Consider the following 24669-nt stretch of genomic DNA (forward strand, 5'->3'; position numbering starts at 1 on the left):
TCTCTTAAACCAGCCACTCATGGTTCTCCCCTTGCACCTTGTCTACTTGTAAGATTTGTCTTCTCCCTCCCTCTTCTTTCCTCCTCTTTGGTTCTCAGTCTCTGGCACACGCACTGCTTCCCAGTGTCTGTTTCTGGCTCCCTAGTCCCAGTTTACCCTCTCCAGGGCCCTTGTTTTAATATACACCCTCCACTGGCCTGTGACGTTCCCCAGGGTGGCAAGGAACCTCACCAATTGCCCTTAGCAAGAAGCAGCCTTGTCTGTGCTTCCTGTGGATCAACTTCCTGAAAACAGCAGCCTCTGGCAGTACAAGCAGCCCCTCTAGACCTCCACAGGGCTTGCTTTCAGGCACAAACCAACCCCCGAGTCCTCAGACCCTTCCCTGCAGTGTCCAGCCCTTTATCTACTGGACACTCACAGAATTACCAGACCCACTGTTCCCAAAGGAACAGAAAACACTGGTTTGTAAGATTCAGCTCAGGACCAGCACTTAGCTTAACGCCACAGCACTGAGCTATATCTATAGTGAAACAAGGATACGTTTATTGTCAAATAATAGAGATTTCATAGAATCGTAGTACTGGAAGGGACCTTGAGAGGTCACTTAAGTGATAGTAAGTAAGAATATTGGAAATGGTTACATATAAAACAATCATAACATGCTTTCTAGAGACTAAACTTAACTAACAGGTGAACCTCCCATCTAAAGAAGTTTTATCTGACCAAAGGTCTCCCCAGTGTTTTTAGTCAAGCCTGATTGAGCCCTTTTTTCATGAAGCAAAACTACTGTGCTTTTATTTCCTCGGTGAAGAGTGCCTGGATGTCTTCTCTACCTCCCAACCCTTTGAAGTGCACCTCCAGATAAGGTTCTCTCCCCTGCTGTTCCCCCCCCCCTTAAAGTCTGTCTGAAGTTCTGAGTATCCTTTATTTGCATTCAGCTCAGACTGGTGATAAGCCCATTGTGAAAGAGACAATTTACATGTAAACAGATGAATAAACATCTGTCTGACATAAAACCTGCTTTTCACCTTTGCTGGTGATCAGCACCTTGATGCAAAGACTCTTCAGAACATGTAACTCCTTACTCATATCTGTATGTACATGTCACAATGATATTGATGTCCAGCGTGACACCTGCTTCCATTTGAGACCACGTGACGTTCTTTGGTGGACTAGACTATACACACCAAACTCATGAGATTCCAGTAGCGTGTGTTCCACCCCCCACCCCCTTTTTAAAAGAGGAAATTTGCATTGCTTGGTTGGAAGTTATTGGATGTTCATAGCCAGGAAAGAGGGTGATTCCCACTGGCCTCTTCCCTGCTCTGTTTCAATTATGCAAATTGCTTCCACCATGGAAAGTGCTCATGTGGCCTGGAGGATGAAAACATAAACAACAAATAATTTTCTTTACCTAATTACGTCAGTATGTCAGGCTTTTATTTATATTTTCTTCCCAGGAGAAGAATTCAGTGAAGTGTAAAAGAAACCTGGTGGTGGTGGTATTTTTTTTATTATTGCTTATGAGTGTTCTTCAAATTAACTGATAATAAAAAGGATTTAACAATGTTTAAAATTGATCACAATATGTCAGTTATATTAACATTTTGGCCATCGATTGCCGGAGGGGGTTAGCCTAGATGACCATCTTGTCAGGGGGTTAGACTAAATGACCCTGGCAGTCCTTTCTAATCCTATGATTCTATGAAATACAATACCTGATTCAAGTAATAAAAATATAAATTCCTTTTCATATATTTAAGCATTTCATATAGTATGCAGCACTGCTGTCCATCAGATCTATAAATACAACTCCGCATAGCATGTTTCATTGTACAGACCTTTAAATGCCATGATATCAAAGAATGTTAGTGTATGCACATCAATATTCAGAAAAGGAATGTACTTAAGATTGGAAGAAAATTGTATCTTAATTCTTTGATGCCACATATCTGTGGAGAAGGATGCTTCTTGTCAGCCTACAGGTTTGCCTAGAATTTTTAAAAATATATATATTTGAGTGAATATGAGTGCTCGTTAAACAAGGGGAAATAATAGAGGTGGTTTCAACTAAGGGCAGAGTAGCCCGGTGCTGTGAAAAATGCCCTATATGGCTCTGCCTGTATTTCTTCAATCTGACCTGAATCACCATGTTTTCCCAGTCCTGGGCCTTTCTTCAGCAGATTTGAAATAGATCTGAAGGAAAGGAAGCTGGTCACGTAATTTAGTGGTATTCTCTCACTCTTTTAAAAACAAACAAACAAACAAAAAAGTATATTCAAGTTTGATACACACCCCCACACGTGTACTAGAAAATAAATTGTCTTCGGTCCTCTGTTTAATTAGGAAAGCTGGCTTTTAATTAAAGGTGGCTGGGTTGTTCCTGCTTGTCTTAGAAGTCGTGTTGAGCCACTGTTTGTTTCCTGGAGGAGAAGGATGCTTTTGTGGTTGAAGTAGTTGGAGTTGTGAACTGGCATGTTCTAATCCCAACACTGCCACAAAATGACTGTGAGACAGACATTAGGCTACTTGCTTAACAACTTTGTGCCGCAGTTTACCCATCTGTACAATGGGGATACTTCACTAACTTCCAAGCAGGTAGTGGGACTTAATTCAGGAGTAAAGCTTTTTGTAATCCTTGGATGGAAGCCACTACAAAAGAGTGCAATAAAGTATTCCCTGTAGCCTTTAATTAGCCAGAAAACAAAGGTTTCTATGGGTATTACCAGAAATCCTTTGCGCGCCATTAGAAGTCCTATTTCATAATTATTTGAGGACTATACAACTAGGATACTGGAAAATGATTTGGGTTTTTTAGCATGGGGGAGAAAGCCCAAGACAATTTTAAATATTTTTTTAACAAAAGATTTGCATGCTGCAATGACTAAAAATCCATCTGATTGGTAAATTTTGACTGATACTAACAGTTCATTATTATTTATTGATATTGTGACCCTCCTAAACGTGAACTGAAATGCTATACAAATAAAAACAAAAGATCCTAAATCATTAAATGTAAACCACCAATTTGAAACCTACACCTGCCCAGCCTATCACATTTCCTTTAAAAAAAAAATCTTTTCTCTTTGCAAAAAAGATGCATGCAAAGAGAAGAAACTGAACGTTTCACGTACAACTTTCAAATATGCAAGTAAACTGAAAATGATTAGATTTCCACCCCCAATTTCTTTTCCTGTTGGAGATCTCAGGTGTTATTTATAACGATAACTCCTGAGGCAGAGCACGTCTTTGGAAAACCCCGTACTTTGGGCACTATTGCATTCTAAATAATGATGATGGTGTGTTTAATTATCAGCATTTTTTGGTTATGTTTAAAAACAAAAGTTCCTTTCACTGGTTAAGCAACTTCTGTTCTCAAATTCCAAATATTTTTGTCCTCCACATCTTTTCTCAGGCAGAGGGATGAATTGTTGGGGGAGGAGTGATGGGTAAACTTGAATGTGGATGTGGGTTGTTGGTGCCCTAATGGGAAATAATTGTACTGATGCCCAAGGCTGGGTGCATTTTGAAAGTCTCAAAGCTGAATAAGGCAATGTGGAGGACTGTGCACAGGGGTGAGAGTGAGGGGGTCCTGAGTCCTTCTGCTGGCTTTGCTAACTGACTTACTGTGTGGCCTTGGGCAGCGTACATGGCCTTTCTGCCACTTCCACATTTTAGAAATAGGGAAACTAAGGCCATGTCTACACTAGCACTTGTGTCAGTAAAACTTTTGTTGGTCGGGGTGTGAAAAAAACACACCCCGACTGACACAGAGTTTGACCGACAAACGCGCCAGTGTGGACATAGCCTTAGTTTCCCTACTCCCCTCCAGCCAAAATAGCTTCCACCTCTTATTGGGGGTGGTTTGGCTCTGCTGACAGAAGATTTCTCTCTGGTTAGCATAGAGCAGCTACACAAGAGACCTTACAGCCTAATACTACTTACCTCACTGGGGGATTGTGTGGGGTTAAGTAGTTAATGTGTCTACAGTGCTTTGAGCAAATAAAGTGCTGTATTTTACAGCACTTAAAAAAAATATGTACAAAATATGGTGAAGCCATGTGCCTAACCTTTACATTAGCTATTGGCCTTCATGGCTCTGAAACTGGGGGAGAAGTTGTATTTCTTTCCCAGCTGATGAGCTGCCAAGACTCAGTGGAGTATTTCACTGGTGGCCTCACGGATAGAGCCTTGCGCTGGGACTGAGATGACCTGGGTTTTGTTCCTGACTTTGAACTGGCCTGTTGGATAATCTTGGGCAAGTCACTTCATCTCTCTGTACCTCACTTATTCCATTTGTAAAATGATCCTGACTTCCTTTGTTCAGTGCTTTGAGATCTACTGAGGAGTAAAGAGATAAGCAGTATTATTGCCTGTACACTTTAGAACATGTTCAGCAGTCCTACCTAACCTCTTTGCACCCTCTTGGGAGAATTCTGCACCACTGTGTTCGTGCAGCATCCATGTCTGCCGCAGGTTTCTTTGCTTCCCTGCAGAAAAATGACTTTCTAACAGGGAAGCTGCAAGAACAGCCATGCACCCCCCCCCCCCCCACAGCAATGTGGAAGTGTCGTTTTGGGTACCTGAAGCAGCTGGCAGAGAGGTAAATCACTGCAGGGGGAAGGGACGGGGCTGGGGACTCCCCCTACCAGTGCTGGGTCAGATCCAACCTCCGTGCATCTATACCCAGACCCTCCTGCCGAGCCTCACTCCCTGCATCTGGAGCCCTCCTGCACCTAGCTCTCCTCAGCCCCATCCTCTGACCAGTGGCTCTTACCTGTTCCAGGCTCAGCTGCTAGTTCCAGCTGGACCGAGGGTGGGGGAAGAGCACATTTCCCCTGCTTACAGCAGCCAGGCCCAGGTTAGACCCACACCCAGAAACCTCCCTGCTCTGCACCCCCATCCCACTTCCTCCCCCCTCCCCCATCATTCCTCAGCTCAGGTGGTAGAAGTTACTGTACGGGGAGCTCCTCCAATATCCACCCCAACCCCTGTGCATCTGGCCCCCCTGGTGCCCAGACCCCCCCTGCACCCAAACCCCCACCCTGCCGTACTCCCCACCCCCTGCATCCGGACCCCTACCCGGATCACAGCCTTCAGTGAGAAAGCAAAGTGCAGACATTGGGCTGTTAGGCATCCTGACTTGCTGGGGATATTACAGTGTAGGCAAGGAACTGTGCAGCCTGGAAAACCCCGGGTCAGCCTGGGGAGAGGTGTGGGGCTCAGCCCAAGAGAAGTCATGGCTTAGGAGCTGGGAACCTGAGTAGGTGCCCTTAGTGAACCATAAGGGGGAAGATGCAGGTGCAGTGCTCTAATTACTTCTTTTGTGTAAAGGTTGCAGCACTTGGCCCAACTGACTAGTGAGAGTGACATACAGCCAAAATCACTATGGCTGTCAGTTTTTAATGTTCAACACAGACCTTGTTAAAGTGTTTCAAGTTGGGCCCCCAAAAATCACTGCTGTCTGTCTTTTTAACAATTAGGCCCTTATTTATGTATAATGTAAAAAGCTATATCATCTACCTCCTCCCCACGTATAAACCCTTCTTAATCAAAAAGAACTGTGCACTCTCTTTTTTTTGCTCAGACTTTCCAAAAATTCTTTCTCACTTTTGATCAGGAATGGAAAATTATTTCTGCCTGAAAGTTTATATGCAACTGAGAATGGGATAGAATGGAAACTACTAAGTGTCCTTTAACATTTTAACAATTGCTTGCATTTCCGATATGTTTTCAGTCATCCATTTCAAATTCTGTCCAGGTCTAAATATTTTTATATATAGTTTTTGTTGCAAACGGTGAATTTCCTGTTTTTCTAAGATACTGTATAAATAAAACTTTCTCAGTAGCAGCTCAGTCTTTCAGAGCACTCTTTTGTTGTTGTTTAATGTTGGAAATGCATAAATATCAAAGCAAACAGTTTTGTTATGTTAGAGCTGGGTGTTTGTGTATGCACGCTCTGCTGTAGGAGATTGTAAAGATCTTAAATATATTTGACTGCTGGATTATGTGTGTGAATTATTGGTTGAAGGGAATTACTGGAGTAGACTATTTTTATAATAGTTTTAAAACATGTCAGGAAGCACCCAGAGCGAAGGGCAGGTACTACTTTTTTACTGAACAAGTACACAAATCAAGGTCTCAATAGAGCATTGTGTGCCGTGCAACATAAATAAAATAAAGAATAAATAAAGAAAAATCTATATTTTGTCGTAATATGAAAGAAAAAACGTTTTTTTTCTAATTCTGGGATCCCACTTGCAACTTTTATTATGTATCCAGTTTTTAAATAACTTACATTAACAATCTCTCTCTCTCTGGACTGGTTATGGTTTTGCTTTAATGTGATCTATATCACGCTCAGAATGAAAGCCTTTCTCTTGTTGTTGGCTTTCAAAAAACTTAAATGGCAGTGAGGAATTCATGCTAGACAGTACCTTCCCCTCCTCCTGCTCTCTAGTCAATATTCCTTTGCTCTGCCCTCTTTCTCCTCATCCCATTAAACACACTCATTTATGTTTAGCGTGCCAAGCAGCAGGGAACCCTGTGTTCTAGTTGTTGTGTTTGTAGGTTGTTGGGCTCTGGCACCCATTTATGAGCATGCAGGTGGAGTCTCTGGCAGAGAAAACAAACGTGCATTTCATCTGTGATAGGCTAGTGACCCGGGCTTATTCTCTTCTTATCCAATCCTCCAGTTTTCTTGCCTTGACAGAATAACATGTCCATTTAAGGAGGTGGATTGTACCATGAAAACTTTATTGAAAAGGGGTAGGTCTGGGCTGTTTAGGCATCTGGGACTAGTGTTGGAAAAAAGGCTTCTTTTCTGAATAAGAACAGCAATTTACACTGACGCGTTACAGTAATGCGGTGAGCTTTTTATGAAGTGTTAAACTTTTAAACTGGAATTGCTGAATCTGGGGAGCTGAAAATTCAGGAGCTGGTTAAACTCCCTGTAGATTTGGAATGCATCAAGCCAAAGGAGGCCCTGAATGCCCGGATGTCTATCAAAATTAGTGTAATCCAATACCGAACTAGAGAGACTTCGCTCAGGAACCTGTGTCTTTAGGAGTAGGGAGTTCAGTAACATTTTGGAGTGGGTAAATTTACAGAAACCAGGAAACATATCAGCAAATGGCAAATAAATTTTTGGCGAGGGGATAGGGAGGGCAGTTGGGGGAAGGGGCTCATGGACAGAAGACATTTGCCATTATAAACTTCACTATGGCTGCCCAATCAAGGTAAGGAATTAAATTAACTTTTACCACTGGAGGGGTATTTTAATGTCCCCCAGTTGTTTTACTGAGAGGCATCATCCTCTGTTATAGATTGCTATTCAGTTTAAAAATCGGATTATGGTAAAATGTATTTTGATGACAATCCTGCATGGTGTGGCTATTTAAGGTTAAATGCAGTATATCTTTTCAGGATAAACTTGTGAATGGAAAGTTTCATGAAATACTTGGAGTTAATAACTCCTTATCAAAGCAGCAAGTTTATCACTTCCTTCATTATCTCCTTTGTGCACTCGCTTCTTTTTCTTCTTAAACTGCATCTTCCCAAAAAAGGCATTTATGGTAGCTTATATAGGGTGAGAGCACGTAAAGGTGACTAAGCTGTATCTATATTACCGTTGCACTTGGTTTCTTTCCTTGATTTGAAAAATTATCAGAATAAAATGGTAGGAGGTTTGTGTATGTGAATCTGCTGAGTAGGCAAAGGCTGGGAATGTGCTGTGGGATTGTGAAGGGGAGAGTGTGAAAACGAATAATTAACTCTAGTTGCTGTCACTTGAGTGCCATTGAAAGAAATCCCGGCAGACCTCCCAGCCTTGGGTAGAAACACCTTTTTGTACTTTAAAAAAACAACAACAAAAATAGTAGTAGCAGCTCTCAGGGCACCCATTTTACATTTTGTGGTTAGAAAAAAAAAAGTGTGTTATTTATATCAGATTTTCAAACTCGGTGCTTTGGGTGTTGCTGCTGCTTAACAGGCTGAAATGGTTCTATTAGGAAACCTCACAACTCAGTGTATCTTTTACCTGCCTTCTAGCATTTATACTGCAGTGGGTGGCATATTAGAAATACCTAAGTGAGAAGCTTTTACAGTGGAATAGGCCCAGCACAGCCCCTCCCTCCCCCCAGTGGTGGCATATCTAAACTGAAGTTTGGTCCTGGCAGCATTTCTGACTGCTGTACTCTTTCTCTAATTTGAGACCAGGAACTGATGAAATTGTCAACTTCATGGTGGGGAAAACACTGAGGCTTTGGGAGGTGGGAGTTCCTTATGAGCAGCTGAACTATTTTGGTAGCTAAACATGTCTGTCTGTCTGTCTCTGTACAATGCAGGGTTCTGTCCTTCAGAAAGTACATTACTTTGCTAATATACAGATGCCTTCCTTTCCACTTTTTTTCCTCTGTGCGATCACTGACCAATATGATTTACAGGTCTGCATTATCAGTTCATTGCTTTAATATGCCAACATGCTGAGAGACGATCTAGCATCAATCTTAGGGCCTCTAGCTGGCCTTAAAGCATGGCTTAATTCCAAGTTCAAGGACATGCTTGAAGTCCCAGTGGTCACACTGTAATTTTCTTGGGTGATTATATGGGAAATAAATCTGTGCCTAACTCCTGGCCCCAGCAGACTGGCAGAACAAGGACAGCATTGGAGTTGGTGATGGATATCTGGTGCCCTATAAGAGAGGCTTTGGGTTTCCAGAGCTAATGTGGAGTGCTGAAGGAACAGGACCGTGTTAGTACTCAAATGGTGAACTCTAGGGTATGTGGCTGGGTACTATGAGATGAGTGAACTGTGTTCTTCCCAAGTCTGCCATGTCAGAGTTGTGCAAATTTTCTTCTCCTGTGCTGAGCTCTAACGCTCCCTGCCATAAAGCTATATCAAGCCAATTCAGCATGGCTTATAAGGAGGCAACCTCAACACACCATGGAGAAAAGTGTTAGTGTGTGATTATAGACATCTCTTGGGTGGGTGTAGGGGGATCATGGCTAGAACTTAGTTTGTGGAGTGGAAGGGATGTGTCTTTGTTTTGGCAGCAGGAGTTAGGCATGTCATCTTACTTGATGACATTGTGGTTGTGATATTATTTCTGTTTGGGTGATATTGAATAACAGTGATTTCTGTCCTCAATGCAGACATTCTGTGGTCTCCTGCATGGAAAAGGTCCTTTGATAACCCTTCTCTTCCCCTTTCCTTTGTTTAAGTTCTGGTGTGCTGCACTGGGATAAGAGAGCGCTCTCAAAGAAGGCTAGTTTTGAGGGAGACAATCGCTGAAGGCTTTCCCGTGTTAGATAGCATTTAAGGACAGAAGACAGATTATTTTCTAAATAGGAGAGTTTATGAAATCCAGGGCCACAGACTGCTTTTTCTTTGGGGTGGAGGGGGTGACAGTGAACCATAGTCAGTATTATTTTAGAATGTATCTGTTACCCTGGATTTTCCTTTCTTTTTCCTCGGTGAGAAGATTTCATGGGAGATGTGAGTGGTGATGGTGCAGTGAAGGGCTTGACATCATGAGTGTTTTTGGTTTTTTTTTTAGTTTATGCTTCAGTAAGTGACCTGGCTTTCATTGGAGCTATTTTTGCCCATGTGCACAAGTCTGTTAAGAAATGAAATATATCACATGGCCATATGTGCAAGCGACTTCATATTTGGGAGGATGTTGGACAGAGAAATGGGATTGGAAACCAGAGAACTCCTACATTCTAATCCGAGCTGTGCTGCTGGCTTGTTCTGTGGCCTTGGGCAGCTCATTGAACTTCTGACTGTTTCTTCATCAGAAACCTCATTGGGTGTTGTGAGCATTATTACGATGCTCATCAGTGAAAAGTCAGCATGTGCCAAGAGGTGCCACAATTATTTCCTATTCTAGTTCTTGAGTAAATGTAGTGTGTTGTAACTCTTGGGGGTGCTGAACTTTTTAACGATGATCACTGTAATCAATAAATGTGTATATACAATACTAAAAAGTGGCCGGAGGGTGGGGTGGGGGGAAATTGCCCACCGGTAACTTTCCCTGAAGAACAAGAGTAAACTAAGCTACTGATTTTTGTATAACCAACTTTTTAATTTTTCAAGTTTCTAGCCTAGATGCTTCAATGCCTTGGCTCTTCATACTTTTCCTAAGTGTCAGCAGAGTAAAACTGACAAGACTCTAGTCAGTTTCATGGCTGTTGTTCAGGAGCCTGTGACCAGGAACAAAATTAATTAGAACCAGGTCAAGTTCACTCTTGGCTTAGTAAAGCTGTGATATTCATCAGACACCTACTAGCCAGAGACTGGTGTGAGCGATACAGCAAGACCCCATGGTCTGGGGATAATACCCTGGTAAGAATCCCACCGCTCTCCTTCTCCACACCAGCTGTTGTACCTGGGGCTGTCACTAGGATGCTGCCTCTTAACCTAAATGTCTGGGCTCCTCATCTCTTATATGGGCTTCTGGCTAGTAGATTTAGTAGAAAAGTGGCTTAAAATTTTAGGTGCCTCCGTTTTATGGACATCCAGATAGAGGCATCTTGGGTCTGTGTGGTTTGGTGTTTGTTTGTTTTTTTTAATTTTGATTTTACTTTTTGCTTAAAAGATGCTCAAGTTGGGCACCTGGAAGTTGAGGCACTCAAAACCTTTTGGAAAAACTAGATCTCATTTCTCAGGCCAGTAGGCGTCTTGTAAATATTTCAAGCCCTGTTTGTATAGCTCATTGAAACTATAAATTGCTAAGAACTCTGTATTCATTCTTTTTGTCTTGCACAGCCCTATTCCCAAAATATTAAGTTATGAAGTGTGAAACAGTTTTTCTCCCTAAGTGTTGTGTGTGCGTGCGTGGGGGAATCGGGGGTGAACTGCATAATTCCTAAAGGATGTTGTGAAGCACCACTGCAAACAGATTATTTGTGAAACAGAAGCTATGTTTGAAAACTGGTAAAAAGAATTTCTCAGTCTTTGGCACTGTCATAAAAAAGGGGAATCAGTAGGCATGAAATCTGAGTATCCCACAGGTCTGTCTTTTCTGTTGTATCTCAGGATGTTGTTTCTACTGAGTCGGCCATGCAGCGAATGAAACGGACACACTGACCTGGGAATCTCTCTGCTCTCTATCTCTTAAAACCAAGTCAAATCAACCCCACTCTTAAAGGAGATTAAACATGATTATTTCTAATAATTTCAGTTGAAAAACTTCTTTACAAGGTGGCCACATTTTATTTGTACGTAGTGTTTATTCTGGTGAGAATGCTGCTGAGAAAAGGTTTCTGCTTTTGTTTTGTTCCTTTGCATTTTTACAGCCTTCTAAAGGCCAGATCTGAAACATGCTTCCATAACTTGCTTGTCTGACGCAAATGTGTGCATTTCATTCTTCTTCTCCACACAAACTGATACCATCTATCTATCTTGCCTTCGTTCCACAGTTCTCTTCACACACAGTCTGGAATTTGCACTTTCCACTTGAGGTTGCACCAGAGATAAGACTATTATAGATGCTGATGCTGTTCCTCACTTTATACCCTTGCAGATATTAGTTAAACAAAATGTTGTATAGGAAATCTCTCTACAGAAGAATCCATTCTGTTTAGACATTAACATTTAAAAATATATACACAGATTTCTGTAGGTTATGTTTATGTACTGCAGAAGGCCCCTTTTATGTCGTACTTTGAAATATGGGCAGATATAATCAGTTTTCGTTCCGTGATCATTTAAACATGAGGAAGAAAAGGGGAATTTCAGCAGTGAAGACTAGAGTCGGCTGAATGATGGTGGATGTCAACTCTGAGATAAGGTACTAAGGTGGATAGGTAGGATGCAGCTAATTTGGGAAGGGCTTTGACAGGATGAAGTAGATCCCCTGAAGGCGATGCACCCAGTACTAGACTCCAGTCTTGGAAAGATTTACACCCATGCTTAACTTTGAGCATGTGAATAGTGTCATGGAACTCAGTGGGGCTACTTGGCTGCTCAAGGTTAAGTATGTGCGTAAGTCTCTGCAGGATTGGGCCCCTCTGTCCGCCCTTCCAGGTTTGATGTTTTTTGCACACAGCTTTCTTTTTTATTCTTCCTTCAGGGCATTTCTCGATACAGAGAGCATTTAAAAAGTGGGTTCCTTGTTATGCCGTGCAGATACTGAAAAATGTTTTTCACTGCCTTGTACTGCAGCCCAGATGCACTGGACTATTTAACAGCTCTTGGCTGGCAAGAGGGGGAGGGAGGAAGTGAGGAATACTGCAGCAGAGTTGTGAGGTTGGGAAGGCACTTTGCCAGTCAAGAGGCAGCATTTTAATGCTGGCTACAATACTGTACATCTTTGCAGAACCTTCTAATGTGAATTCATTGAACTAATCATGGTCAAACTGATATCACTAACAGAGTTCAGATAGGCAGGCTTTTATCATAGGTACCATATGATTCATGCAAGTATGTTTGTACACTGGGCTGGTTTGGGTGTAGGTGATGTTTAAATGTAGTTTTGAGCGTGATCCTTTTTAGTTACACTAAATAGAATCATTTACTAAAACACATAACAATTCACAAGATTAGGTTTGTTTTTGTTGTTTCTGCAGCGTTAAATATCAAATGATGTGGAAATCATGTTCCTGCTTTAATTTTTCCTTTCTCCAACCAATACGTTAATATTTAACTTCAGTGACAACAAAAGAGTCAATTCTCAGAACGATAAAGAAATCTGTTTCTGCATTCTGGCGTAATTTTGCTTACAATTAAAAACACACACAACCAGGAAGAACTCTTGAGTTTGTAATCAGAAGTCCTCATTTTAAAAGAGCCATACAGTAGAGTTTTTAATTTAAGTAATTTTTATTTCTCTTTTTTCCTTGGAATATTGTATGGAGTGAGAGTAGTAAGCAGCAGATGATGTGTTTAATTTATCACAGTATGAATCTCTCTTTCATGTTGCAGTTGTCTTAGCAGCTGGGATGTGTGTGCATATTATACATACATAATATTAATTACAAAGTACCCCTTTCCTCCTCCCTAGCTGAGATGCTCAGGTCACTGCGTTTACAAGTATGATATCAATCCGTACCATCTCATGTTTTAGTGGTTAAAATACTCTGTGATAAAAGGATTTTGATGTCAGAATAACACTAGATTTCTCTTTGGAAATAATTTTGAATATAGTACTCTGCTTGCAGTCAGTCTGAAAGAGTCACTTGTAGAAGAATAACCTAAGTTTTGCTGGCATAGCTATGTCAGGAGTGTGGAAAAAATCAAACCCGTAACCAACGTAGTTATGCTGAGAGAAGCCCTCCTGTAGATGCAGTTACAGCAGGAAGAAAGCACTTTAGCCAGTATAGTTTATTATGTTTGGGGGATGGGGATAAACTATACTTGCAAAAACATCCTTGGCTCCGTATAAGCTGTATCTGGCTCCTCTATAAGAGTTTCTATGCAGAGAAGGCCCTGTGTCCTTAATATCACTGACAGTGCAGAACTCTTCTGCACAGAGCTCTTCCGAACCTTGATTTGCCCTTAATTCTCTTTAGATTGGGCTTTCTTGGCTGTCCAACAGTTTACCCACTAAAGGAGTAAAGTCCCCCACTCGTGGTGAAAGGCCATTCATTCTTTCACTTTTTCCCCTCCCCTCCAACACACACTCAGGCATGATTGTGTCTGGAAGGATTTTTTTTTCCCCATGCACATTCTGACTGGCTGCGTTACTGGCCTGTCACAGAAGTTGAGATGACTCTCAACACGTTAGAAACTAATTTTTTCATTACTCTTCTTGTCCAGGAAGGGTACCATTTTTAGATAATAGATGCAGTATCTAAATGCATACATATAATTGGCAGCTTTTAAAATGCTTGAGAGCGACAGGTATTTTCACTACCCAGAATTAATTTGGAACAATGAGAAGCTGTGAATGAGCGACAGGGAATGGATCACGTGATGATTACCTGTACTGTTTATTCCCTCTGGGGCACTTGCCGTTGGCCCTTGTCGGAAGACAGGATACTGGGCTAGATGAACCTTTGATCTGACCCAGTATGGCCATTCTTATGTTCTTGTGAGATCAGGTTTTCCTTGTTCTTTTTGTCATCTTGTCCTCGTTTCTTCATATTTCCCCTAAGTTTTCATTGAGTCTCCCAGTTTTAGATGGTACCCAAGATTACAAATTTGCAGGAAGACAGGGAACACTCTCAGTTTAAAAAAATCATTTTGTCAAATGTTAAAGGTAACCCCAAAGATTACTGTAAATTTAAGATAAGATGAAAAACTCTTATTATTTTCCCTTATTTTTAAATGTGTTTGCTTTGTGTGAATTTGAAAGGACTTTTATCCCTTGTTTCACTCTTCCCTCTGGTGTTTTCCTTTGTTTGTCGAGGGCTTTCACACAGCTACAAGCAGAATCCAAATAATATATAGATTGTAAAATCACAAAAACTGGCATGGAGCACAAGGGCAGGTAGAGTATCAGAAAATACTTCACCCCCCCTCTTCTTTTTTCTGTCTTTTTTGGTTGACTAGCTTTCAATATGTCAGTGCTTCAGGAAGGGATCTGTTCTACTCAACAATCCTGTTCTATACAAGTTAGACTTCTGAAATTACCACATAATGCCAGCCTGTTTAGCTTTTCAATTTGCTTTAGAGCATCTGTATTTTGTTAGCATTCAGCTAGTTTTATTTCAGTTGTATGTGGACTACAAGGTTGTGAAAATCCAGGTTTTTTTGGTGGAGGGTGGTGAAGAAATGGAATTGGAGTTCTATTTCTGTTTGGGGTTTTTTGTTTGTTTATTTGATCAGTTTTTTCATTATTAGAGCTTTTGTATCATTCTGAAGTATTTACATAAACATAAAATTATATTTAAAGTTTTTAAATACATGAAACGTGATTAAAAATTTAAACTACTCTAAAGCGTTAAAAGGGAAGGGATAAGACCCTTGAGGCTCTTATGTCTATTTGGAAACAGTAAGAGTTTTTTATGTAACTAAAAAAAGTGAGAACAGGCGTTCACATGGCACTGTTGTAGCTGGTGTTGCAAGATATTTACATGCCAGATGCACTAAAAATTCATATGTCCCTTGATGCTTCAACCATCATTCCAGAGGACATGCTTCCATGCTGTAAATGGGGGTTCTGCTTGATAATGATCCAAAGCAGTGCGGACCGACACATGTTCATTTTCATCATCAAAGTCAGATGCCACCAGCAGTAGGTTGATTTTCTTTTTTGGTGGTTCAGGTTCTGTAGTTTCCACATGAGAGTGTTGTTCGACTTCTGAAAGCACACACCACACCTCATCCCTCTCAGAATTTGGACAGCACTTCAGAGTCTTAAACTTTGGGTCGAGTGCTGTAGCTATTTTTAGAAATCTCACATCGGTACCTTCTTTGTGTTTTTTCAAATCTGCTGTGAAAGTGTTCTTAAAATGAACATGTGCTGGGTCATCATCCACGACTGCTATAACATGAAATATATGCAGAATGTGGGTAAAACAGAGCAGGAGACATACAGTTCTCCCCCAAGGAGTACAATCACAAATTTAATTGACGCATTATTTTTTTAGTGAGCATCATCAGCATGGAAGCATGTCCTCTGGAATGGTGGCCAAAGCATAAAGGGGCATACGAATGTTTAGCATATCTGGCATGTAAATACCTTGCAATGCCAGCTACAAAAGTGCCATGTGAATGCTTGTTCTCGCTTTCAGGTGACATTGTAAATAAGAAGCAGGCAGCAGTATCTCCTGTAAATGTAAACAAACCTGTTTGTCTTGGCGATCATCACAATAAGAAGTAGGACTGAGTGGACTTGCAGGCTGTAAAGTTTTACTGTTTTTGTTTGTTTTGTTTTGTTTTTTTTAGTGCAGTTATGTAATCCTTCCCCCCAAAATCTGCATTTGTAAGTTACACTTCCCTGATAAAGAAATTGCACTTCTGTACTTGTATGAGGTGAATATAAAAATACTATTTCTTTTGTTTATCATTTTTACAGTGCATATATTTGTAATACAAATAATAATAAAAAGTAAGCACTGTGCATTTTATGTTCTGTGTTGTAATTGAAATCAATATTGAAAATGTAGAAAAACATCAAAAAATGTTTACTCTTCAATTGGTATTCTATTGTTATAAGTGCATGAGTTAACTGATTAATTGGCAGCCCGAGTCAAGATATGCAACAAGCAAGGAAGAATATTATTAACATTACCTCTTCCTATAACACTAATAAACGTGTTAATTAAGAACAAGTGTTGGGGTAAAATGTTGCTTATGGCAAGTCATTTCTGAAACATTACCTGTTCTAAAATCTAGTCGTGTGTGTGTGTGTGTACTTGCATGCACACATAAGTGTGTTATGTGCAAAACACATTTTCAGGTCTTAGGCCTTTCGAAGAGGAAAAACATGTTGGTGTTTAGTTCATTTATAGCCTATTAGGAAACTAGTTGCAACCAGAACTAAAGGAAGGTTATTAGGTTTCTGTAAACTCAACTGACCACAAAAAGTGAATCCTTCATGGCATGATTATGAATAATAGTAAGGCTGCAAGAGTCTGTGTGCCATAATGTCAGACTTAAGGGCCCTGATCCCGCAAAGACTTAGTCATCTCTTGAAGTTTAGCCACTGTAAATAATCCCATCACATTTTTGCTGGATCAGAGACCTAACTTGTAGGCAAGCTTGGAAAAGTGTGTGTGGGGAGGGGGGGAGGAATTGGAACCATGACCTCTTCAACAATTTCCAGCTTTTCTCTTGTTTCTGAAGATGGCTCTCAGATCTTCAGTCAGGCCTCAGTTCTGTAAAGACCTATTCATGTGCCTAATTTAAGCATATAAATAATCCATTCAATTTAACACAATGGAACTACTCACCTGCTTAGAGTCACGCAGTTGCCTGTGACTTTGTGGAATCAAGACCTCAATGAGTAAAAAATAGAAAGACAAGACTGTGACTTAATGAGCAGAAATTAAACTGAAAGTTGGCCCTTAGACCACATCTTATGTTTCCGAAGCATGTGAATCAGTTTGATTCATCTTAATGAAGTGAAAAGAGTGACTTATGCTCAAGCTAATTAAATAAACTGAATAAAATAACCCACAGTAGTTGTTACATTTCTCTGATTATATCCCTTTTTCATAGTCTTTATGTTGATGGGCTTAATCTATATGTAGGAAATGTATTGCTTTTCTTTTTTCACTGAGCCATGGTCTGCTTCACTTTCCTTGCTGTGCATTTCACAGCCAGAATCTTCCTTCTGTGATTTTAAAATAATTATTCAAACACTTGATAATTGGAAGTTAATTTGATAACGAGAAGAAAACCTTCTCGGTGTCCATTTTGATAGCCTCTTATTTGGAATTTTTTTCATGTTGTGCTCACTATTTTGAGTTACTTGCTAGAGAATTCATCACAATGGATATTTTAATTGGCTAGGAGGCCCAAGTACTGAAACTCTGTCCTATAATTATAATGTGTTAAACCATGAACTGTATTAACTTTATAATTCAAGTGAATGTTTAGCCTGTGTTCAGTCCTATGTACGACTGCTAGTGCCTCAGTGCAGGCATTTTAGGCCCTAATTCTGGAAGTGATTCTGTACCTAAGTGGAGCCATAGATGCAGGGGTCCGCTTGTGTGGGGTATCTTGTAGGATCAGGATCTTAGTATCTTTCACCATCTCCATTGTCAATTCCTATCTTCTGGGGATTTTAACTAGGCAATAATACTTTTCACTGGGCTAAAAAATTTTAAAATCCTGTATTTAAAAAAAAAAAAGCTAATGTAAAATAATAGACACTAACTTACATTTTTCACAATGATTTTTTTATCTGCTATTTTTACAAGTGGTACTTAAGGTTACTATAAATGGGGATTAGAGAGAATTTTTTTCCCTTGGTGTGTTTTATGCTCCTTTTATTTTATTTCAGTTCTTTGACTTTGGGCTTTTAACAGAACTTGGATTTAGTCTTTTTCAAGTCTACCCAAGTTGGTCAGTTTCCAGGTTGTTCAGTCTTTCACTCGGCTACACAGCAGATCAGAAGTGTTTAAGATGGGAAAGTGGCAGAGGTACTCATGGCGAATATAGTTCCTATTCTGTTTTTTCATCTTAGACTTGTGTTCCTGAGATTTAAAAAACAAAAAACAAACAAACAAAAAAAACCCAGCATGTTTAGTAGTGAATTCAAGCCCTTAATTGACTAGATTTCAAGTTGATGTTTTTAAAATGGCTTCTTAAAAACTGGATTTAGAATTCCCTCCCGCCTCCCCTTAGATTAATGAAGGAGAATTTACAGACAATATTGGCACAATAAACTGTATTTACATGAGTGTGACAGCTCTAAGGACACTGCTATTTATGCCAAGCAAATAATGATTTGTTTAAAAAAAAAAAGTCCCTGAACACGTATTTGTAAAACAGATTATGATGGCTGCAAGAGAACAGTAGCAGTGAATTGGGTCAATAAGATGTTATTTAAAAGGCCCTAAATAAGTAACATACTTCCTTAGAAAGTCCTTGAGGTTCCCCCCCCCCTTTCATTATTGTGCTTTTGTTAAAGCTTAATGAATAGATCCTCGTGATAAATGGTAAAGTCTTGACTGAAACTAAAACTAGAGGAGAGAGCTGAAATGGTTAGTAACGCTTCAGTCTGCCAAGATCTTTCTGGAACCTCAGACCAGAGTCCGACAGGATGTGCCAGGGCACAGCAGGGGGTAGCGGAGGATGTCGTTTCAGCCTCGGCTCTTGATTTCATGGTTTGCAGTGTTGTCTTCTATGTAAATCTGATTGAAGGCCAAATTCTAGCCTTTGGGCCTTGGCTACACTGGAAAGTTGCAGCGCTGGTGGTGGCTTTACAGCGCTGCAACTTACTCCCCGTCCACACTTGCAAGGCACATACAGCGCTGTATCTCCCTGGCTACAGCGCTGGCTGTACTCCACCTCGGCCTGGGGAATAACGACTGCAGCGCTGGTTATGTTGTTGTGTAACAGTTTTCCAGCCTTTGTTGCAAGCGTGGGAGATGTGCCCTTCTATGGGAGTGGTAGTTACACCAGACAGAAGCCCTTCTTTCAATGGGTGTTGCAGCCAGTTGCAGATGGCTATGGAGAGATACCAACTCCTAGAAAGTTTAAAACTTTAAAAGAGTGATGTAAATAGTAATGAAGCTAATAAAAACAAAACATAATACAATAAACAGAGAGTTGGCTATTTATCTGGTACCAGTGGCCTGCCAGGTTTTGGGGGTGGGGGTGGGGGGTCGCCACCACTGTGACATTGACCATCTCTATTGTGGATGGAATTAACATAATTTAGCACAGTTCAAGTCTATCTTGGATTTATTCAATCCTTCTCCAGTCTCCAGCTGTCAGAGCTGCAGCTCTCAGCTCTTCACTGCTGTGGCTTTTTGCTGAGGTTCAAAGCAAAGTTTTTTCCTCTTTGCTTGATGTACAGTTTCCACTGTGCTAGGACATTAGGTGTGATTATCAGTTCTGTGTGTTTAAATCTAAATATATTGGACAACATGTAACTGTGGTGATTAGGAAATCTGAAACACAGGGTTAAGAGAGGTTTCAGAGTAGCAGCCGTGTTAGTCTGTCTCCGCAAAAAGAACAGGAGTACTTGTGGCACCTTAGAGACTAACAGGGTTACGAGAGGCTTTCACCAGTGAATTCCAAATGTCACAGGGGAAGGATGGAAAAAGAGAATAAGAGACTATAGGTGTATCTTGACAAGAAGCAGAAAAGAGTGAGGGAGAGTAGATTGGGAAAGAAAACCAAAGTTAGGCTATAAAAGGAGGAGGGAAATCAAAGTCTTCAGATGATTGGGGCCTGCGAAGCAAATGAGGCATGTAGAAAAGAAAAACTAAGCCACGATTAGCATGTCCATTTTTTTTCCAATTTTTTTGAAAACCAATCTTTTATGAAAGTGAAAACAGGAAATAAAAAATGAGCCTGACAGTCAACAATGCAAGATTTTCTCCCTTTCTCCACTTTTCAGTAGCAAAAGGAAGGAGGACAAAAATTTAAAATAAACAGATTGTTCTTTTGAAACCTGTGGAACCAAAATTATTTTATGTCAGGTTTTTTCAAACAAACAAACCCTATCATTTTTTGATCTGATCTAGACATGCTCCTCCATCCAGGTGAATGAAGGCTTCCTTTGGTCTATAGGAACCTCCCACCTAATTCAAAATGCAAGACTGGATGCCAAGTTAGATTCAGAATTGGGCCACGTAGTTATGGGTAACAATGCAGTCTCACCCTACCAACAAGTGATAGGAAAGACTAAAAGCCTGTCTTTCCGGAGTCAGATGCTGGCTATGAACACTGAGAAAAAAACTGAACCAGAGCAGTAGGGCTGAGGCACCTAACTGGGCTACTCAAGACTCCGGCTTCTACTGAAGACAGTTCTGAGGGAGGATATCAAATTTTCATTTGAGAGGAGAAGATAAATCTAAGATAAGTGTTGTACCTTTTCTCAAAGAGCTAATTCTGGGAATTTGCAATACAAAATGAGTTGAATAAAATTGGGTACTTTTAACCATCAAAAAAAAAAAGAGCTCTCTATAGTGTGGTGTTGACTTCCATTAGCTTCATTTGGGTAGCTATCACTCCAGTAAACTCCTCCTTCATCTTCCAGAACTTCAAGGCCTGCATACCACTAATTAGACCTTCATTTAGTTCACCCCTCTTCCTTGTGAGCAGTTTTCAGTTGGCTGCTGCTTGGTAGAAATTTGCTGTTTGTGAATGGTGTGGTGAGGGTGGATCAACTACAAAACACACAAATGTCTGAGTCATTTCACGACGTGCTTTAATGGGAAGGTAAAACCCAACAGAAACACAAAACATAATGAACTCTTAATCGCAGTGCTAGTAAATGGTTATCTAACGTATACATTGCATTCTCTTGCACAAAAAGAGACTACACTGATACTTTACGCGTTAAGAACTACAGTTGTTACAGGTCCTAACATGAGATCAGGCTGTAAAAACCAAGTCCAAAGCCAAAGTCCTGCTTATACTGTAATCTCTCCAAGGTGGGAGCTGCCCTTCACTATGTCTTCCTATAGAATGTAGCACAATGGGACTCCCAAATGCTGCCATGATACAAATAATAGATGGTAATTATTAGTAGAAATATATTCGTAAGTGCACTCCTCTTCTGCAACACTGGTAAAGTATTGACCATGGGGCAACCTGAATATATACATATTAAAATGGTCAATTATTGTACCAACTCTTAGCAAGAATGGTAATTTCTGCACCGCAAGAGCTTCAAGCTGGTAAAATGCAGTGTCCCTTTGTGCTTTCTCTTTCTACTTCCTCTGGACATAGTGCCTTTGCTTTCTGATAGGTTGTGCAAAATACAGCATGTAGAAAATAACACAGAGGGTCTGTTCAAAAGGCATTACCATTGGGATTTCCACCTTGCCTTAAGCCTTCGAAAGGCACAGTAGCTCTTATTGAGACAGTCGCTGGAGCAATGTCTCACCGTATTGAAATCTTACCTAGATTACAAAATCTGAGAAAGGAGGGAGTAAACAAGGATGCCCAGAATTAGAGTTTAGGCAGAGAGCCAATTAATATCCAGAGCTTTTTGTGGGCATGGGTGCCCAGGGTTATTAAAAATCTGTGCCTCATGCACTTTGCCCAGAGAGGCAAGGTAAACATTTAGGGAATGCCTTCTTAGTCCCATTGGGCATGAACGACAGCCTTCCCCCCCCCCCCCGCCCTTCTTTTTCTAACTTTCTCCATTGCTTCCTTGTGTTCCTAGAGAACAAACAGGCAGACAGGTAAGTTCCCTAAGTGAAGCCCCATTGTTGCTCAGGCCTTTTCGTTTTTTCTTTGGGGCATCACACACTCTGAGCATAGTACCGTGGAGCGAAGGCCTCAATTTCTGCAGTTTTCTGCAGAGCAGTAGGCCACTGTTCTGTCCAGAGGAGAGTTTCAATCTCCATGTTGCTCTAGTACTGGGCCAAGCACCTTGCAGAGGATGGCGCAATTCCTATGCACCACTTTTAAAGCACTTTCCAACGTAAAAGCTAAACTGATTAAATATATTCAAAATAGTAGAGAAGTGTATTTTATGGATCCTATGTAACCTATGGATCGTGTATGGATTATTGCTATAGAACAGGGGAAGGCAACCTATGGCACGCGTGCCGATTTTCAGTGGCACTCACACTGCCTGGGTCCTGGCCACTGGTCCGGGGGGCTCTGCATTTTAATTTAATTTTAAATGAAGCTTCTTAAACATTTTAAAAACCTTATTTACTTTACATACAACAATAGTTTAGTTATATATTATAGACTTAAAAGAGACCTTCTAAAAACGTTAAAATGTATGACTGGCATGCGAAACTTTAAATTAGAGTGACTAAATGAAGACTTGGCACACCACTTTTGAAAGGTTGCCGACCCCTGCTATAGAATAATCTGAACACTCTCAAAGTGCTCTTGAGTGGAGATTATCTCACAATTAGATGTTTCATCATACAGATATCAGACTGATGAGACAATTTTAGAATAGAACTCCAGCCCAGAGAGCTGTGCCCCAAGTGATTTTAGTACTTTTACTAAACCTCAAATGTTATAAAACACAGGAAAATTAGTAGGAGGTTCTATATTCTTGCAAAAAGAGAGAGAAATATACATGGAGTAATTGCAGTCTGGTGACGATCTGTCCATTATGTCCAAATAATCTTTAACTAGCAAAGACCTTCTAAATATGCTTTTCACTATATAAACAGGTTTCTTCTGCAAACATATTTAATCTGTTTCTGCTTCTACTTATCTGTAGAGCAAGGACTAAATTAAAGACTTGCCCAGCCTGTTAAAGCAGTATGATCTGTTACACAACTGGAAAATACAGGGAAAAGGACAACTAGTTCATGATGTGGTTTGTCCATAGTTAATTTTAAAAAGCCTTTTAGGCCTTTGGTCTACATTGAAATTTATTTAATTTGAAGATAAAGTTATTGGACTGATGCTTGAAAAGTGGCCTGTGTTCATTTGCCTAATATCAGAGACTGACACATGAATATAAATTTACCAATACTGGACTCAAATCATGTGGATTGATAGGTTAAACTCTGTGTGATCCTTTTTATGCACAGTGCATTTTTACATTAATTATCTTATTAGTGGTTTTATGTGTAGGTAGATCTGTAGTGGTAAAATTGTTGTGTACATACTTAGACTTAAACACCGAAGAAGATGGTTTTGTCTGTTGTGTTAAACACTCAGAATTCTAAGGGGTTTTGTTTGCTTTTTGCATCAGAGCCAAGTAGACCACAGCAATGAATTTGATTTTCGTGATTAGATTTAAATTAACAGAAGCAATAAAATCCAGAACTGACATTGCCACTCCTTTTTAATTTGGGCCTTTTTGTGGCTACAGATGGTGCAGGTCTCAGTAATCCACATGGCCCACAATTGGTCTAGCAAAGGCATCAGGTTTGAACTGATGTGTATGGACAAAGATGTACAGGAAAGTTTGCAAAATACCCAGCCCAACAAGCATTGTTAATCCATTCGCTTTCGTGAGCAGTAAATTCACCCATACAAATTAAATAATCAGTGCACAATATTATGTAAGATGGGACGCACTAATGTAACCTTTTTTTAGCAGAAGTAATTATTACTCCTGTGAGTACTTCTGTTTGAGAACAGTGGGACGAATTGAGTGAGTGAGGATTATTCACATGAGTGAGGGTTAAAGAGTTGGGCCACATATGTGATGCACAACCTTAGTTTGGAAAATCAGTCTTTCAAATGTTACCAAGTGTTTATTTAATGTAACCAGTTATTTTAAATGGGCTTACATGTTACAAAGAGCGTGCCTGTTTCCTTCCCAATGTTTGGGAGACAATCTTGTTCAAATTCTAATACTGGAACATGGATGTGTTTATAATGTAAACATAAATTTGTAGTAAAGTGTGTGTGTGTGTGAGAGAGAGAGAGAGAGACTGACTGCACATGGTGATATGCAAGGGTGTAGGGAGTAGAGGTGTTATCAGAAGCAGGGAGTAAAAGGAGGACAACATGCAGTGTGTGTGAATGTGATATGACACCTGTGGGCTGTGTGACAATCCAGCTGACAGGCTGACCAGAGCTCAGAACAGGTCAAGTGAAAACAGACTCCTACAGAAAAACAATGGCTTATTTACTCAGACAGGTCTAAGGGGATGTTAATTATATGGTGTGAGGTGTTAGTGGGGGAGGAGGAAGAGGTTTTTAATAGAGACACAGAAAACAGCTGCTCAGTAAATATTTTCAGCTTTTGGTTTTATCATCTCTATATATTTGTTAGAATTCATTCTTTGGTACAGTAGAGAACAATAGTAGAGTTCCTGTTTTTAATGCTGTGCAGAGATACGATTATTCTACAGAATCAGTAAACATAATGAGTGTCGGCTTAAGTAATTTTACTGTATTTTTAAGGGAGAAAATTGATTGCAGCAATAACTTCTTGTACCTCTGGTAAACTTTTATGCACACTGAGAGAATTGTAAGACTAAAACTAATAGATTATATAAGATGCCTCCTCTGAAATACTTTTAAATGAATAGTTATAAATTTAACATTGTTTCTTTCTGAAATGTAGCAGATGCCTCTAAAGCTACTTGTATACTTACTTTTCTTATTTTATTGTATTATCCAGTGGCATTCACTTCCTTTTGTTTGTAAAATTGTACTTACTGAGA

General features: G+C 40.1%; 1 protein-coding gene across 7 annotated transcripts in view; it reads left to right on the top strand.

The window, feature by feature from the left end:
* Positions 1 to 24669, top strand: part of AFF1 (AF4/FMR2 family member 1) — a 170081-nt gene that overhangs the window by 25122 nt on the left and 120290 nt on the right. The window contains exon 1 of one of the 7 annotated variants that reach the window (XM_039540828.1): positions 7025 to 7238. The exons of the other annotated variants lie outside the window; for them this stretch is intronic. Within the exon in view, the coding sequence (XP_039396762.1) occupies positions 7222 to 7238 (17 nt within the window). The 5' untranslated portion in view covers positions 7025 to 7221. Of the gene's footprint in view, positions 1 to 7024; positions 7239 to 24669 lie in introns of those variants that run through there. 7 annotated transcript variants of the gene reach the window in all.

The sequence above is a fragment of the Mauremys reevesii genome, linkage group 5 (assembly GCF_016161935.1).
Source record: "Mauremys reevesii isolate NIE-2019 linkage group 5, ASM1616193v1, whole genome shotgun sequence".
In the NCBI taxonomy this organism is placed as follows: domain Eukaryota; kingdom Metazoa; phylum Chordata; order Testudines; family Geoemydidae; genus Mauremys; species Mauremys reevesii.